The sequence below is a fragment of the Neophocaena asiaeorientalis genome, unplaced genomic scaffold (assembly GCF_003031525.2).
Source record: "Neophocaena asiaeorientalis asiaeorientalis breed wild unplaced genomic scaffold, Neophocaena_asiaeorientalis_V1.1 scaffold251, whole genome shotgun sequence".
Taxonomy (NCBI): Eukaryota; Metazoa; Chordata; class Mammalia; order Artiodactyla; family Phocoenidae; genus Neophocaena; species Neophocaena asiaeorientalis.
This window is the reverse complement of record NW_020173377.1, coordinates 82,162-99,633: the sequence shown is the minus strand read 5'-3', so window position 1 is coordinate 99,633 and position 17,472 is coordinate 82,162. Positions and strand designations below refer to the sequence as shown.

At 40.4% G+C, this 17,472-nt stretch overlaps 1 protein-coding gene across 1 annotated transcript in view; it reads right to left on the bottom strand.

Annotated features, from left to right (window-relative positions):
- DOCK3 (dedicator of cytokinesis 3) overlaps positions 1–17,472 on the bottom strand; it is a 203,857-nt gene that overhangs the window by 177,434 nt on the left and 8,951 nt on the right. The window contains exons 2-4 of the mRNA XM_024746488.1: positions 16,141–16,225; positions 891–932; positions 61–215 (exon numbers count right to left, since the gene is read on the bottom strand). Of these exons, the coding sequence (XP_024602256.1) occupies positions 61–215; positions 891–932; positions 16,141–16,143 (200 nt within the window). The 5' untranslated portion in view covers positions 16,144–16,225. The remainder of the gene's footprint in view (positions 1–60; positions 216–890; positions 933–16,140; positions 16,226–17,472) is intronic.

The following is a 17,472-nucleotide window of genomic DNA, read 5'->3' as shown; positions in this document are numbered from 1 at the left end:
CTAGGACACACCATTTTAATACAGAGTCTCAACCTCACCAGAGCTTCTAATAACTTTTACCTGATCTGCTTGCCTTCTCTCATATCATATAAGGAAAAGAAGACATCGGTATCTTCCCCAATGGTATTGTAGGTGAAACTCTTCAGACTGAGAAAGAAGTGATGTGGCACTGGTATCCGACAGGTTTCCCCATGTCGTGGGCGCATTGTATCTACCTAATGAGGAAGGCAAAAAACAATGATTGCTAATATTTTAGTTATTCATTATATTGATCATAAGTAAAATTAAAACTAAATGACTAACTCTTCTCATACTGCTGAAGGGAGAGAAAGGGAGATTGAAAGTGTTTTCTTTGCTAGTAGCAGATGTTGCGTCAATATGCTTGATTTGAGGTAGGCAAATATGCAGCTGGGAAAAGTAAACAGAGTGAAGGAGATATGGGAACAGTAATTCCAACTTATAAGTGAACTCAAAATCTCCACCAGGTCACAAACATCTAAATTCTCCAGAGAACCATTTTCAAAGTCACTTCTTGGAGATGCTGTCATGACCCTGATGCATTTCGTTTATACTGTTAGATAGTAATAGTTACCATTCTAAATACCATTTTTATTTTCTCAGACTGATTCATTTTAGTCTCTCAGTCTACTTTGTTTCAACCGTGCTTGTGTAAATTTGCACAGAGGAGTGGAAAGTAGCCAAGTCCGCTTGGAGGTCAGGGCTCCTTAGGTCACAATCAAGAAGTCAGTGGTAAAAATAAATAAATAAAAATAAAAGACTATCAAAAAGAAAAAAAAGAAGTCAGTAATTTCTTGGTGCATCCCTATTTTATAATCGTGTAAAAGAAAGAACTGAGGGAAAAGAGAGGGAGGCCTGGTTAAGTTGCTTACCTGAGATGTGCTTTGCTGTACACTCTGCCGGCTAGATAAATGCTATGGAAAGAAAGAAAAACTCAATCAATTGGGAAGGAAACTAACTTTTATCAGGAACCTTCTATATGCTAGGCATTCTGATATATATTTTACATATATGATCTCATTTAATTCTAATAACCTTGTTAGACAAATGTTATTTGTATTTGACAGAGCCAGCTAAGGTTTAGTGTAAGGAAGTGAAATGCTGAAGGTCCCACACAGCAAGAAGGTGGCAAAGTCTGGATTCAAACCCAGGCCTTTCTAGCTTAGAGTACCAGCCAAGTCACAGGTGGGTGCTTGCTACTGGATTTTTGTTTTGCCACTGTCCTCTCCACACAATGTATCACATCCTGCACTGCGTGACACAGCTTCCTCAGGCTCTCCACACTGGAGAAGGTATAGCCTTTAACCACAAGTGGCTCCTTCCCAAACATCTCTCCATGCTGTTCCTTTGCTGCTGGCTAAAGTTAGAAGAAGCAGATTCCAATCCCAGCTGCATGCAAATGGGTTGTGAAACTCCAGACAAATTGTTTACTCTCTCCAAGGGACATTTTCCCTCAACTATAAAAATGAAATAAAAGTTTTTGTTGTCTTCCTCACAAGGTTAATGCAAGGTTCAAATAACATAATGGGAAGCAGCAAGATATAGTAGTTAGGGACCTAAGTGCAAAATTTTAAATTTTGACTCACACTTTCCTCATCTGTAAAGTGAGGATAACATTTCATGCTGAACCTCATAGGGTTTTTTTTTTTTTAAACATCTTTATTGGGGTATAATTGCTTTACAATGGTGTGTTAGTTTCTGCTTTACAACAAAGTGAATCAGCTATACATATACATATGTTCCTCATAGGGTTTTGTGCAGATTAACTCAGCATAGTACACACTGTAAGTGGTTGATCATTGTTATCTATAATTAGTATTCTTCTTATTATTGCTGTTCTATTTTTATAATTAGTTATTAAAGAAAAGTCAGTCACATTTAGAAGTAAACCCCGGCCAGGAAGAAAGGTGTGTTCACCATTCTTCAAGTCCCTGGTCTTAGGAGACTTGAAAATGAGAGTTTCTATCCTGCCTCCTTTTGGCCCCTACAGGTTGTGAGACAGCTCTCATTTGGTGAACTGTTCCACATCACATGGCTAAGACAACTGGTTGCTGAATAGAATGGTTTCATTCTTTTAACAAGTATACACATTTAACCCTAAATAAAACTGAAGTACAATTAAATATTAATTTAAATGCATCTCACTAGCTATATTAGTTAATTATTAAATATTCATGTGCATTATTAGCTATATTGGCTAATTATTATTGACTATTAATGTTCATCCATGGGAATATATGTTCCCACGATACATATTAAATATAATTAAAACAAGTCTCCACCAGCTGGGGAAATCATCACATAGAAGGCTTATGTACAACAGAAAACTTCATAAATAAAATAGTTCACACAAAAAAAAAAGCTTTAAAAAAATCAGGCTTTCAAAAAACAAAAAGCAAGCTTTCTATGGTTTACTGACCTATATCCCACTGGAAAGGTTACTGGCCTACAACTCTTTCCATTGTTTTATTTTTAGGGTCTACACTAAGGCATTCTTCTCAAGTGAATTTACTGACTAACTCTTAAAAATGACTACCAATCATAAACATTAATGTTCAATTATAACTATATATGGGAGTTTACAGCTAATTTCAGTGTAAATTATCCTGGATGACAATAACAGACATCATTCTAGACTTCAGAGGCATCAAATTTGGGGAGAACTTGGGACCTCCCTGCTGGCGCAGTGGTTACGAATCTGCATGGCAATGCAGCGGACACGGGTTCGATCCCTGGTCCGGGAAGATCCCACATTCTGCAGAGCAACTAAGCCTGTGTGCCACAACTACTGAGCCTGTGCTCTAGAGCCCGAGAGCCACAACTACTGAGCCAGCATGCTGCAACTACTGAAGCCCGTGCGCCTAGAGCCCATGTTCTGCAACAAGAGAAGCCACCACAATGAGAAGCCCATGCACCACAAAGAAGAGTAGCCCCTGCTTGCTGCAACTAGAGAAAGCCTGCAGGCAGCAAAGAAGATCCAATGCAGTCAAAAAAATAAATTAAAAAAAAATTGGGGGAGAACTCTTCAATCTAGTCTGAAAGCACCCCACATGGGTAGCCAGAGAATGACATCAGAACTGGCATTTTGGAATGTACAAATGTACATTTCCACCAAAAGTGCATAAGAGTTCTCTTTTCTCCATATCCTTGCCAGCATTTATTTAATGATAAGCAAATAGGTGTGAAGTAATATCTAACACGTGTGAGGTAGCATCTCATTGTGGTTTTGATTTGCATTTCCCTGATGATCACTGATTATCAAACACCTTTTCATGTATGTATGACTTCTTTGGAAAAGTCACATCTTTCTCTCATTTAAAAACTCAGAATAATTGATATTTTGCTACTGAGTTTTAAGAGTTCCTTACATATTTTGGATATTAACTCTTTATCATATATAAGGTTTGTAAACATTTTCTCCTATTCTGCAGGTTGAATTTTCATTTTGTTGACTGTATATTTTGCTGTACAGAAACTTTTCTGATTGATATAGTCCCACTTGCTGATTTTTGCTTTTGTTGCTTGTGCTCTTGATGTCATATCCAAAAGATCACTGCCAACACCAACATCAAGCAGCTTTTCCCTTATGTTTCCTTATAGGAGATTTACGGTTTCAGGTCTAACATTTAAGTCCTTAATATATTTAGAGTTAATATTTGTGCGTGGCATAAAACAGGAGTACAGTTTCATTCTTTTGCATATCCAGTTTTCCTAACATTTATTGAAGAGACTATCCCTTCCCCAGTGAAAATTACTGGCTCCCTTGTTAAAATATTACTTGACTGTATATGTGTGGGTTTATTACTGGGATTTTGATTCTGTCCCATTGGTCTATGTGTCTGTTTTTTTGTTTTGTTTTTTGTTTTTTTTGCGGTACGCGGGCCTCTCACTGTTGTGGCCTCTCCTATTGCGGGGCACAGGCTCCGGATGCGCAGGTTCAGCCGCCATGGCTCACGGGCCTAGCCGCTCCGCGGCATGTGGGATTTTCCTGGATCGGGGCACAAACCCATGTCCCCTGCATCAGCAGGCGGACTCTCAACCACTGCGCCACCAGGGAAGCCCTATGTGTCTGTTTTTATGCCAGTACAACATTCACTGTTTTGAATTACTATAGATTTATAATATAGTTCAAAATCAGGAAGTGTGATGCTTTCAGGCTTTTTTCTTTCTCAAGATTGCTTTGGCTATTCAGAGTCCATTGTGGTTCCATACAAATTTTAGGATTGGTTTTTCTATTTCTGTGGAAAACACCACTGGAATTTTTATAGGGATTGCATTGAATCTATAGATGGTTTTGGGTAGGATGGATATTTTAACAATATTAACTCTTCTAATTCTTGAGCATGGGATATCTTTCCATTTATTTTTGTCTTCTTTAATTTCATCAATATCTTATAGTTTTCAGTATATAGATCTTTCACTTACTTAGTGAAAAGTTATTTCTAAGTATTTTATTGTTTTTGATGCTATTGTAAATAGGATTGTTTGCTTTATTTTTTTTCAGATAGTTCAGAGGATATTCTGATTTTTGTAATTGATTTATGTATGTTGATTTTGTATCCTGAAACTTTATTGAATTTTTTTATTCTAACAGTTTTTTGGTGGAGTCTTCAAAAATTTTATATGTATAAGATCATGTCATCTGCAAGTAGTGACAGTTTCTTTCTTTCTTTCTTTCCCATTTGGATGCCTTTTCTTTCTTCTTCTTGCCTAACTGCTCTATTGTTCTGGCTAGGGCTTCCAGTACTATCGGTTGTTTTTTTGTTTTTTGTTGTTGGTGTTGGTTTTTCTGGCTGCGTTGGGTCTTTGTTGCTGTGTGCGGGCTTTCTCCAGTTGAGACAAGCGGGGGCTACTCTTCATTGCGGTGTGCGGGTTTCTCATTGTGGTGGCTTCTCTTGTTGCAGATCGTGGGCTCTAGGCTCGTGGACTTTAGTAGTTGCAGCATGTGGGCTCAGTAGTTGTGGCACACGGGCCCTAGGGCGCACAGGCTTCAGTAGTTGCAGCGCATGGGCTCAGTATCATTCTTTTGCATATCCAGTTTTCCTAACATTTATTGAAGAGACTATCCCTTCCCCAGTGAAAATTACTGGCTCCCTTGTTAAAATATTACTTGACTGTATATGTGTGGGTTTATTACTGGGATTTTGATTCTGTCCCATTGGTCTATGTGTCTGTTTTTTTGTTTTGTTTTTTGTTTTTTTTGCGGTACGCGGGCCTCTCACTGTTGTGGCCTCTCCTATTGCGGGGCACAGGCTCCGGATGCGCAGGTTCAGCCGCCATGGCTCACGGGCCTAGCCGCTCCGCGGCATGTGGGATTTTCCTGGATCGGGGCACAAACCCATGTCCCCTGCATCAGCAGGCGGACTCTCAACCACTGCGCCACCAGGGAAGCCCTATGTGTCTGTTTTTATGCCAGTACAACATTCACTGTTTTGAATTACTATAGATTTATAATATAGTTCAAAATCAGGAAGTGTGATGCTTTCAGGCTTTTTTCTTTCTCAAGATTGCTTTGGCTATTCAGAGTCCATTGTGGTTCCATACAAATTTTAGGATTGGTTTTTCTATTTCTGTGGAAAACACCACTGGAATTTTTATAGGGATTGCATTGAATCTATAGATGGTTTTGGGTAGGATGGATATTTTAACAATATTAACTCTTCTAATTCTTGAGCATGGGATATCTTTCCATTTATTTTTGTCTTCTTTAATTTCATCAATATCTTATAGTTTTCAGTATATAGATCTTTCACTTACTTAGTGAAAAGTTATTTCTAAGTATTTTATTGTTTTTGATGCTATTGTAAATAGGATTGTTTGCTTTATTTTTTTTCAGATAGTTCAGAGGATATTCTGATTTTTGTAATTGATTTATGTATGTTGATTTTGTATCCTGAAACTTTATTGAATTTTTTTATTCTAACAGTTTTTTGGTGGAGTCTTCAAAAATTTTATATGTATAAGATCATGTCATCTGCAAGTAGTGACAGTTTCTTTCTTTCTTTCTTTCCCATTTGGATGCCTTTTCTTTCTTCTTCTTGCCTAACTGCTCTATTGTTCTGGCTAGGGCTTCCAGTACTATCGGTTGTTTTTTTGTTTTTTGTTGTTGGTGTTGGTTTTTCTGGCTGCGTTGGGTCTTTGTTGCTGTGTGCGGGCTTTCTCCAGTTGAGACAAGCGGGGGCTACTCTTCATTGCGGTGTGCGGGTTTCTCATTGTGGTGGCTTCTCTTGTTGCAGATCGTGGGCTCTAGGCTCGTGGACTTTAGTAGTTGCAGCATGTGGGCTCAGTAGTTGTGGCACACGGGCCCTAGGGCGCACAGGCTTCAGTAGTTGCAGCGCATGGGCTCAGTAGTTACAGCGCATGGGCTCTAGGGCATGTGGGCTTCAGTAGTTGTGGCACGCAGGCTGAGTAGCTGTGGTTCGCGGGCTCTAGAGTGCAGGCTCAGTAGTTGTGGCACACGGGCCCTAGGGCGCACAGGCTTCAGTAGTTGCAGCGCATGGGCTCAGTAGTTACAGCGCATGGGCTCTAGGGCATGTGGGCTTCAGTAGTTGTGGCACGCAGGCTGAGTAGCTGTGGTTCGCGGGCTCTAGAGTGCAGGCTCAGTAGTTGTGGCACACGGGCCCTAGGGCGCACAGGCTTCAGTAGTTGCAGCGCATGGGCTCAGTAGTTACAGCGCATGGGCTCTAGGGCATGTGGGCTTCAGTAGTTGTGGCACGCAGGCTGAGTAGCTGTGGTTCGCGGGCTCTAGAGTGCAGGCTCAGTAGTTGTGGCACACGGGCCCTAGGGCGCACAGGCTTCAGTAGTTGCAGCGCATGGGCTCAGTAGTTACAGCGCATGGGCTCTAGGGCATGTGGGCTTCAGTAGTTGTGGCACGCAGGCTGAGTAGCTGTGGTTCGCGGGCTCTAGAGTGCAGGCTCAGTAGTTGTGGCACATGGGCTTAGTTGCTCCGCAGCACATGGGATCTTCCCGGACCAGGGATCAAACCTATTGGCAGGTGGATTCTTAACCACTGCACCACCAGGGAAGTCCCTCCAGTACTATGTTGAATAGGAATGGTGAGAGTGGGCACCCTTGTCTTGTTCTTGATCTTAGAGAAAAAGCTTTCAGCCTTTCATTGTTGAGTATGATGTTAGCTGTGGGCTTCTCATATATGGCTTCATTATACTGAGGTGTGCTTCTTCTATGCCCACTTTCTTGAGAGTTTTTATCATAAAGGATGTTGAAATTTTGTCAATTGCTCTTTCTGCATCTATTGAGATGATCTTATGATTTTTTAATTGAACTACAGTTGATTCACAATGTTGTGTTACTTTCAGGCATATAGCAAAGTGAGTCAGTTTATATATATATATATGTATATATATACACATATATATACATATATATGTATATATATATATATATGTTTTACAGATTCTTTTCCATTATAGGTTTTGATCATATGATTTTTATCTTTTATTTTGTTAATGTGGCACATTACATTGATTGATTCGCAGATGCTGAACCATTCTTGCATTCCTGAAATAAATCCCACTTGATCATGTGCTGTTAATGTGCTGTTGAATGTGGTTTGCTAGCATTTTGTTGAGAATTTTTGTATCTACATTCATCTGGGATATTGGCCTTCTTTTCTTGGAGTGTCCTTATCTGGCTCTGGTATCAGGGTAATGATGGCCTTGTAAAATAAGTTTGAAGAGTGTTTCCTCCTATTCAATTTCTTTGGAAGAGTTTCAGAAGGATTGGCATTCATTCTTCTTAAATGTTTGATAAAATTCACCCATGAAGCCATCTGGTCCTGGGCTTTTCTTTGTTAGGAAGTTTTTGATTACTGATTCAATCTCTTTACTTGTTATTGGTCTGTTCGGTTTTCCTATTTCTTCATAATTTAGTCTTGGTAGGTTGTATGTTTCTATTTAGGGTGTCCAATTTGTTGGCATATAATTGTTCATAGCAGTCTCTTATGATCATTTGTATTTCTGTTTATCAGCTGTCTCTTCTTTCATTTATAATTTTATTTACTTGAGTTCTCTCTTTTCTTGCTAAATCTAGCTAAACATTTGCCAACTAGTCTTAGCTTCATTGATCTTTTCTATTGTTTTTCTATTCTTTATTTCATTTACTTTTGTCCTAATCTTTGTTACCTCCTTCCTTCTGCTGACTTTGGGAATAGTTTGTTCTTTTCCTGGTTCTACAAAGTATAAAGTTCGGTTATTTGAGATCTTTTTTTCTTAACGGAGGCATTTATCACTATAAACTTTCCTTCTAGAATTGCTTTCACTGCATCCCTAAGTTTTAGCATGTTGTGTTTCCATTTTTGCTTGTCTCAGGACATATTTTTTTATTTCCCTTTTGATTTCTTTTTTGACTCATTGGTCGTTCAGGATTGTGTTGCTTAACTGCAACATATTTTTGGATTTTCCAGTCTTCTTCCTGTTATTGAATTCTAGTTTCAAATCACTGTAGTCAGAAAAGATATTTCATATGATTTCTATCTTCTTATATTTGTTAAGACTTATTTTGTGGCCTAACGTGATCCATCCTGGAGATTATTCCGTGTGCACTAGAGAAGAATGTGTATCCTGCTGCTATTGGACAGAATATTCTTAATATTCCAAATATGACTGTTAGGTCCATTTGGTACTAAGTGTAGTTCAAGTCCAACATGTCCTCATTGATTTCCTGTCTGAATGATCTATCACTTGTTGAAAGTGGGGTACTAAAGAATCTAATTTTGTTGTATTCTTGTGTATTTCTCACTTCAGTTCTGTTAATATTTGCTCTATAGATTCAGGTGCTCTGAAGTTGGGTGCATATATATTTACAGTTGTTATATGCTCTTGATGAATGACCTCTCTATCATTATATAATCACCCTCTATCTTTCTTGTTACAGTTTTTTAATTAAAGCCTATTTTGGGACTTCCTTTGTGGTGCAGGGGTTAAGAATATTCCTGCCAATGCAGGGGACACAGGTTTGAGCCCTGGTCCGGGAAGATCCCACATGCCACGGAGCAACTAAGCCCGTGTGCCACAACTACTGAGCCTGCCCTCTACAGCCTGTGAGCCACAACTCCTGAGCCCACGTGCCATAACTACTGAAGCCCACGTGCCTAGAGCCCATGCTCCACAACAAAGAGAAGCCACCACAATGAGAAACCCATGCACCACAACGAAGAGTAGCCCCCACTCACTGCAACTAGAGAAAGCCCGTGCACAGCAATGAAGACCCAACACAGCCAAAAATAAATAAATAAATTTATTTTTAAAAAGTAGTCTATTTTGTCTGGTATAAAAATAGCTACTGGGCTTCCCTGGTGGTGCAGTGGTTGAGAGTCCGCCTGCCAATGCAGGGGACACGGGTTTGTGCCCCGGGCCGGGAAGATCCCATATGCTGCGGAGTGGCTAGGCCCGTGAGCCATGGCCGCTGAGCCTGCGCGTCCGGAGCCTATGCTCCGCAACGGGAGAGGCCACAACAGTGAGAGTCCCGAATACTGCAAAAAAAAAAAAAAAGATCCGCGTGCCATCTTTTCATTGCCATTTGGATGGATTATCTTTTTCTGTTTCTTGCTTTCAGCCTATGCATGTCCTCAACACTAAAGTGAGTCTGTTAATAAACAGAATATTCTTTGTTTTTTTTAAATCCATTTGGCTGCTCTATGTCTTCTGATTGAGAATTTAATCCATTTACATTTAAGTAAAGTAATTATAGATAGGTAAGAAATTTCTATTGCTATTTTAAAAATTGTTTTCTAGCTCATTTTGTAGTTCCTTTTCTTTTCTCTTGCTGTCTTTCTTTGTGAACTGATGATTTTCCATAGTAGTGTGCTTTGATTCACTTCTCTTTATCTTGTGTGTATCTACTGTAGGTTTTTGCTTTCTGGTTACGTGAGACTTACATAAAACATCTTATTGATAAAGCTATTACAACTTAACTTCAATCCCATACAAAATCTCTACCCTTTTACTCACTTCCCACCACTTTATGTTTTTGATATCATAGTTTACATCTTTTTATACTGTGTATCCATTAACAAATTACTGTAATTATAGTTATTTTTAATTTTTCTTTCTTTTCGCCTTTATACTAGAGTAATATACTGCCATATTATAGTATTGGAGTATTCTGAATTTGACTATATACTTAAGTGTTTTATATCTTCATGTTTTTTTTAATTTATTTATTTTATTTTTGGCAGCGCTGGGTCTCCTTGCTGCTTGTTTGTTTTTTTGTTTGTTTGTTTGTTTTTTGCGGTATGCAGGCCTCTCACTGTTGTGGCCTCTCCCGTTGCAGAGCACAGGCTCTGGACACGCAGGCTCAGGGGCCATGGCTCACAGGCCCAGCCGCTCCACAGCATGTGGGATCTTCCCGGACCGGGGCACGAACCCATATCCCCTGCATTGGCAGGCAGACTTTCAACCACTGAGCCACCAGGGAAGCCCCTTGTTTGTTTTTATATATAGTAGTGTGTATCTGTTAATCCCAAACTTCTAATTTGTCTCCTCCCCTTTCCCCTTTGGTAACCGTAAGTTTGTTTTCTATGTCTGTCAGTCTATTTGTTTTGTAAATAAGTTAACTTGTATCATTTTTTTAGATTCCACATATAAGTGATATCATATGGTATTTTTCTCTGTCTTTGATTTTTGATAGTTTTATTATAATGTCGTGGAGAAGATCTCTGTGGGTTCAAATTGTTTGGGAACCTATGAGCTTCATGAACTTGATGTTCAAATCTCTCTCCCCAGATTTGGCAAGTTCTCAGGCATTACTTTAAGTAAGCTTTCTGCCCCTTTCTGCTCTCTTCTCTTCCTGGTTCTCTAATAATCTATAGATTGATTCTCTTAATGGTAATCAATAAATATCATAGGGTTTCTTCATTCTTTTTACTTTTTTCTCCTTTGACTGGAAAATTCTGATATATCTGTCTCTAAGTTCACTAATTCTCTCTTTTTTTTTTTTGGCTCCACTGGACTGCCAGGGAATTCCAGGGACTCTTTGTTTTATGAGTTTTTAAAAATCTTTTTTGGCTGCATTGGGTCTTCGTTGCTGCTGCACACGGGCTTTCTCTAGTTGTGGCAAGCGGGGGCTGCTCTTCATTGTGGTACACAGGCTTCTCACTGTGGTGGCTTCTCCTGTTGTGGAGCACAGGCTCTAGGCACGTGGGCTTCAGTAGTCGTGGCACGCAGTCTCAGTAGTTGTGGCTCATGGGCTCTAGAGCACAGGCTCAGCAGTTGTGGCACACAGGCTTAGTTGCTCCGCAGTATGCGGGAACTTCCCAGACCAGGGCTCACACCCGTGTCCCCTGCGTTGGCAGGCGGATTCTTCACCAGTGCACCACCAGGGAAGTCCCAAAGTTCACTAATTCTTTCTTCTGCTTGGTCCAGTCTAATATTGAATCTCTCCACTGAATTCTTCAGTTCAGTCATTGTATTCTTCAGCTCCAAAATTCGTTTGGTTCTCTTTTATGTTTTCTATCTTTTTGTTGAACTTCTCATTTTGGTCTTGTATTATTTACCTGATTTTGTTGAACTGTTTACTGGTGTTCTCTTGTAGCTCTCTGAGCATCTTTAAAATAACTACTTTGAATTCTCTGTCAGGCAATTTGTATATCTCCATTTCTTTAGGGTCAGTTACTGAAAATTTACTGTGTTCTTTGGTGGTGTCATGTTTCCCTGATTTTTTGTGATCCCTGTAGCCTTTCATAGTTGTCTGCACATTTGAAGAGCCGTTATCTCTTCAAGACTTTATGGACTGACTTTGGTAAGGAAAGACCTTCACCTATGGATGTGAGGATGCTAGAGTATGCTATGACTCTGGGTCTAATGGTGCAGGGTGCCCAGGTTAGGGCATATCGTAGCTCTGGGCTCAGGGTGCAGGTCTCATTGGCTGAGGCCACACAGGTCCACATATCAACAATTCTGTGATCCGTAGGGAAAGCTGTGGAGGGTCCACAGTGGCTGCAAGGGATGTTGGGGTCCTCGGTGGATCTTCCAGGTCCAGTGGCTAGGGACCAGGGCAGACAGCAGTGGTGGGCAGAGTCAGAAGTGTGTACACACATGGCTTCAGGGTCCAGCTTCAGGTACCTGCATAGTGGGAGGCGGAAGCTGCAGACACACAAATAATAGCAAGTGCTGGGACTAGCAGAAAGGGCTGGTGCAAACTGCAGATTGACAAGCAACTGCAGGGACCCTAGCTGTTGGCACATATTCATGAGGTTGTAGAGGCTAGCCATGAGCACATGCATGGCAGTGGAGGCAGGGATGGGAGTTGGGCTGGCCAGTGTGCAGGTGCACAGCTGCAGGGGCTACCTTTAGGTGAGCCTAGGGTTGCAGGCCAGTGACAAGTCAAGGCTGGATATGGGCCATAAGCAGCTGTGGGGGCCTTGGCTGTTGGCATACACTCCTGTGGCTACAGGGGCTTGCCATGGTTGTATGCATGGCAGTGGAGGCCTGTGTTGGGAGTCAGGCTGGTGGCGTGCAGGTACATAGCTGCAGAGGCTAGACATGAGCACACACAAAGCAGTGGGGTTCAGCAGTAGGGGTCTAGACTGGTGTCTTACATGCACACAACCACAGAGGCCAGGGCTGCTACATAACTCGTGCTCTGTCAAGAGATGCGGAGGGAGGTGGGGGACTCAGGTGGCTGGCATCTGTGAATGCAGATACCTGTGGGGTGAAAACCTTAATGGCAAAATCTGCAGGGGTTCTGTGGTGGCTACTGGTTTCTTCAGTGGTGAAATATGCTGGGGTCCTCTGTGGAGCAGTGTGCTGAGATCCATTATGAGGTCCCCAGTAATAAAAGCTGAGGGGTTCTGCAGTGCCCACAAGGGCTGTTGAGGTCCACAGCAGCAAAGGCTGCTGGGATCCTAAGCAGAGCAGGCCACTGTGAGCCATGGTAGCTCCCAATGCATGACTGATACTGGCAGCCTCTGTCTGCCCTACTTCCTTGTTCCTAGCCATGTCTAGATGTCTCAGTATTTATACCAAGTTTATTCCAGTTATCTCATTTGTAATTTTCTAGAGCTCCTTGGGTTGCTTCTTAGATTGCTCCGCTCTGCTTCCTGGTTGTCTCATTTCCCTTTGCAGACAGCAATCACCATTTTCTTCCACTGAGTTGTCAGTTTTTTCCAAGTTTCTTTCATAAGTATTTCTTTTGGTCTTTAACTTTCATGTGGGAGGTTTCTTCCAATGGCTGTTGATGCTTGACTGTCTGGAATTGCTGTGTAGGACCTGCTGACCACTGGGTTCCACTGTATGGAGGTTTGTGGAAAGCAGTGGTCATCTTATCCAACAGCTTTTAATACCATATATACTCTGATGACTCCAAAATTGTTACATCTTAACTTCACTTCTGAACTCCAGACTTTCAACATCTCAGTCTGGAGGTCTAGAAGACATTTAAACCTTGAAAGGAAAACCCAGAAATATTGATCCCCACTGCTCTACTCTCTTCTCCCACAATGTTTCCTATTCCATTTCCACCCAGGTCAAAGTTGGGCATGTCAAAACATAGGAGTCATTCTTCTCTGACCTTTCTCTTTTTTGTACACACGCACACCTATTCAATCTATCAACAACTCTGACTGGATCTATCCTTCAACACATATTCAGAATCCAACAACTTACCACTTCCACTGTTCCAACCCTATCTAGCTCAAGATACTGAAATCAAAATCTTTTGTTTGAATGACTGCTCCCTGTTTCCCTTCTTGCTCTACTCCAGTCCTTCTGCACACATCAGCTGGAGGAATCCTTTTAAAATGTAAGCCAAATCATGTAATTCCCCTGCTCAAATACCTTCACAGGCCTTCTGTCACACTTAGAATAAAATGCAAAATCCTTACCAAAAATATCATCCTCCAAGCCACCATTCTGAGGGGAGTTCTTAGCTTCAAACTGTCATTCTTCCTTCACTTTCCACATCTAATTGATCATCAAAATTCATCATTTTTACTTATTAACATCTACATTCTCTATTGCATTTTTTTCTCCATTCCTATTGTTGCCTAGCCATTATTTCTTGCCTGAATCACTTCCGTGGTCTCTTTCCTCCCTGATTCCAGTCTTCTGCATTTTATACTCTCTCAGCATTTAAAACCCACATCCAATCATGTCACTCCATGGTTCTATCAGACTAGCAGTTCTACTAATTTGGGGATTACAAAGCTCTTTGTGATCTGGCTCTTGTCTTCTTCTTGGCCTTATCTCCCAATTGCTAACACATACTTACACGCCAAAGTTACCAAATATCTTATAGTTTCCTGGAATTACTACTTCCCTATGCTCTGTGCTATTTTTGGAATGTCTTTCCTTATGGCTTTTCTTCCTGATGAAGCCCTGCACATCTCTCAAGACTCACCTTAAGCATTACTTGCCTCTGGAGGCTTTCATTGATTGCTCAAAGCCCCAGGAAATCAGCTACTACCTCTAACAGCATCAGTGTATATCTTAATTATGACATGCAGCTCATAAACCTTCTTGTTTGTGGTCTATTTGGTCCCACTAGAGTAGTTTCTAAACATGGGGACCATGCATGGGGTTCAGAGGCAACTATCAATTCCCTAAAATTGAGTATAAAATTTTGTATGCAAAATCATACTTGTATCGTCCTGGGGAGAAATTTTATCGATCCTCCATAATATAGAAAGAGTTAGGAACCAATACCCTAGATGGTGATATTCTTTTTTTTTTTTTTTTAGTTTTTATTTTTGGCTGCGTTGGGTCTTCATTGCTGTGTGCAGGCTTTCTCTGGTTGCAGCGAGTGGGAGCTACTCTTCATTGCGGTGTGCGGGCTTCTCATTGCAGTGGCTTCTCTTGTTGCGGAGCACAGGCTCTAGGCACGTGGGCTTCAATAGCTGTGGCAGGCGGGCTCTAGAGCGCAGGCTCAGTAGTTGTGGCACACAGGCTTAGTTGCTCCGCGGCATGTGGGATCTTCCCGGACCAGGGCTCGAACCCTTGTCCCCTGCACTGGCAGGCAGATTCTTAACCACTGCGCCATAGATGGTGATATTCTTAAGGGAAGGAGTAAGTCTCCATCTTTAATTTCTATATCTCACACATATCACTTCACAAAGAGCATAGTTAAGGCAACTGAACACAAATGCTTTTGTATACTTGTAAATATACATAAGCAAATATACAGAAGCAATTGATATGTTATTTGTATATTATTTAGGCAAATTTCCTATGGTTCTTGACCAGGCAACATACTTTGCATCCTCTGTGTCTCCTAAAAATATTACATTTTCTTAAAGAGAAATTTGTAATTCTTTCTAAAACTTGTAATTCTCACCAATATACACTCCTTGAATATATACTCCTCAAAGTGAGGTTTTACCCAGTCCTTTAGTCTAAGCTTAATAGTCACCTAAGGTTTCTGATGTTTATTTGTTTTACTTTAAAATTCTGTACCTTCTAGTTAATTCTTCTTATTCAGCCTGCAAAATGTAATCTTGGTTATCAGTCAACTCAATACACTTTTATAATAACCAACAGACAGTTAAGGATTTATCTTAGAAATACTGGTACAATGATAAACAACAAGGCCCTACTGTACAACACAGGGAACTATATTCAATATCTTGTAATAAACTCTCATGGAAAAGAATCTGAAAAAGAATACACACACACACACACACACACACACACACACACACACACAACTGAATCACTTTGCTATACACCAGAAACGAACACAACATTGTAAATCAACTATAGTTCAATAAAAAAAAGTTTTAAGAAAGAAATGCTGGTACATTATTTCCAGGGTTAATCATTACATTAATTAATAACTGGCTCTTTTCAGCTTCAACTACCTTCTTTTTTTAAGAGGTGGAGACAGACAAAATTTTAGTAACTGCTGCAGGCTGAAGGAGCTCTGTTCACCAGCAAAACCAACTGAGAAATGACAGCTAGACATTACAGTAGGCCCAACAGCCCTACATAGTAATTCTATTTAGAGAGCAAGTGTGATAGGTACTGTCCAGATAAGGAAGAGCCCTTAAATACATTGAAACAAAGACAAAGGAATGATTTTAGCAATATTGTTTCATAATGTAATTAGGGATAGTAAAAGAGAAAAACTTAAGTGTGCAGGAGCAAGCTACACTGTGTAATAATTTCTTACCATTTTATAGAGATCTGAGACACTAATCTGGTCCGCATCCACTACTTCAAAGTCCTTTCGAGGCACCAGGTCCAGGCCCAAATGCCTAGTAAAGAGAAAGACCACATTCAGCATGCCATGTCCTCAAATTACTCATCTCTCTTGATGTGCCTGAGAGCCCATGCCAACCATGACCTTATGGACAGAAGTTCAGACACTGCCTCTGCAGGGACATGCCTTTATCCAGTAACCTAACTGTATTCACCTTCAGATAAATAAATGAGGCTAGGGATTTTAAGACCGTGACAATTTTCATCATCAAGTAGTTCCCCGTGACGGTAAAAAGGATTCATTCAGTATCACATTTATAACAGATTGCTTGAGTTCACTAAGGATGGATTTTCTTAGATCATTAATAAGTTGTGTTTATTTTTCGATTTCCCCCATCCTGCAAGTATGTACAGGCTCAGCCATGCATTACTTTCATTAGGATAAAAAAAATTATTCAGTGTCCAAGTAGATTTGTAATTCAAAGTCAAACACATAAAAATCACCTCCTGGGAGTTCCAGGAGGTCCACTGGTTAGGATTCTGCACTTTTACTGCCACGGGCATGGGTTCAATCCCTGGCTGGGAAACTAAGATACTGCAAGGCACAGCCAAAAAAAAAAATCACCTCCTAAAGGTATTAAACTCAAAGAAACTTATGTCTTGGTTGAGTTTTATCTCATTTTCAATTTAATTAATACCGACACTGGGTTATAGTAAAGACCTCACCACACATTAGCCAATACCTTAAGACACTTTAGATGGAAGTTTAACCAGGGAGCACGATTAATAAAGAAAACAATACTTAGAAGATCTGGTATAACTTGGGCATGAAGGAATAAGTGATAATGATTAATAGTTGATTGGGAGGCAGTATGAGACAGTGGAAGTAACTCTGGACAGGCAGAACCCTTGGGTTCAAATATGGTACATAATTTATATTCAATACATGTTACGCCCTTTCTCACTCTCTAGAACAACAGCTCTGACTCTGGAGTCAGTGGAATTAGGAGTTGTAGACCCCTGTAACTACATATAAAAGTATGTGCATGTGTTCATATATGCATTTTCTCTGAGGAGAGGGCCTATAACTCTCATCAGGGTTTCAGAGCTGCTCTGTGACCACCCTACTCTAAAGCGAGTGTTATGAATTATTGCACCTGGCAAAAAGTATGCCATAGATGACGGAAGGAGAAGTGTATATATTTTTTTCTTCACCTAGATTATGAACTACATTTAGAATATGCTAGCAAAACTAATTCTCTAGGCTCTTTCTGTGCATAAAATTCCTACTTATTTAAAATAA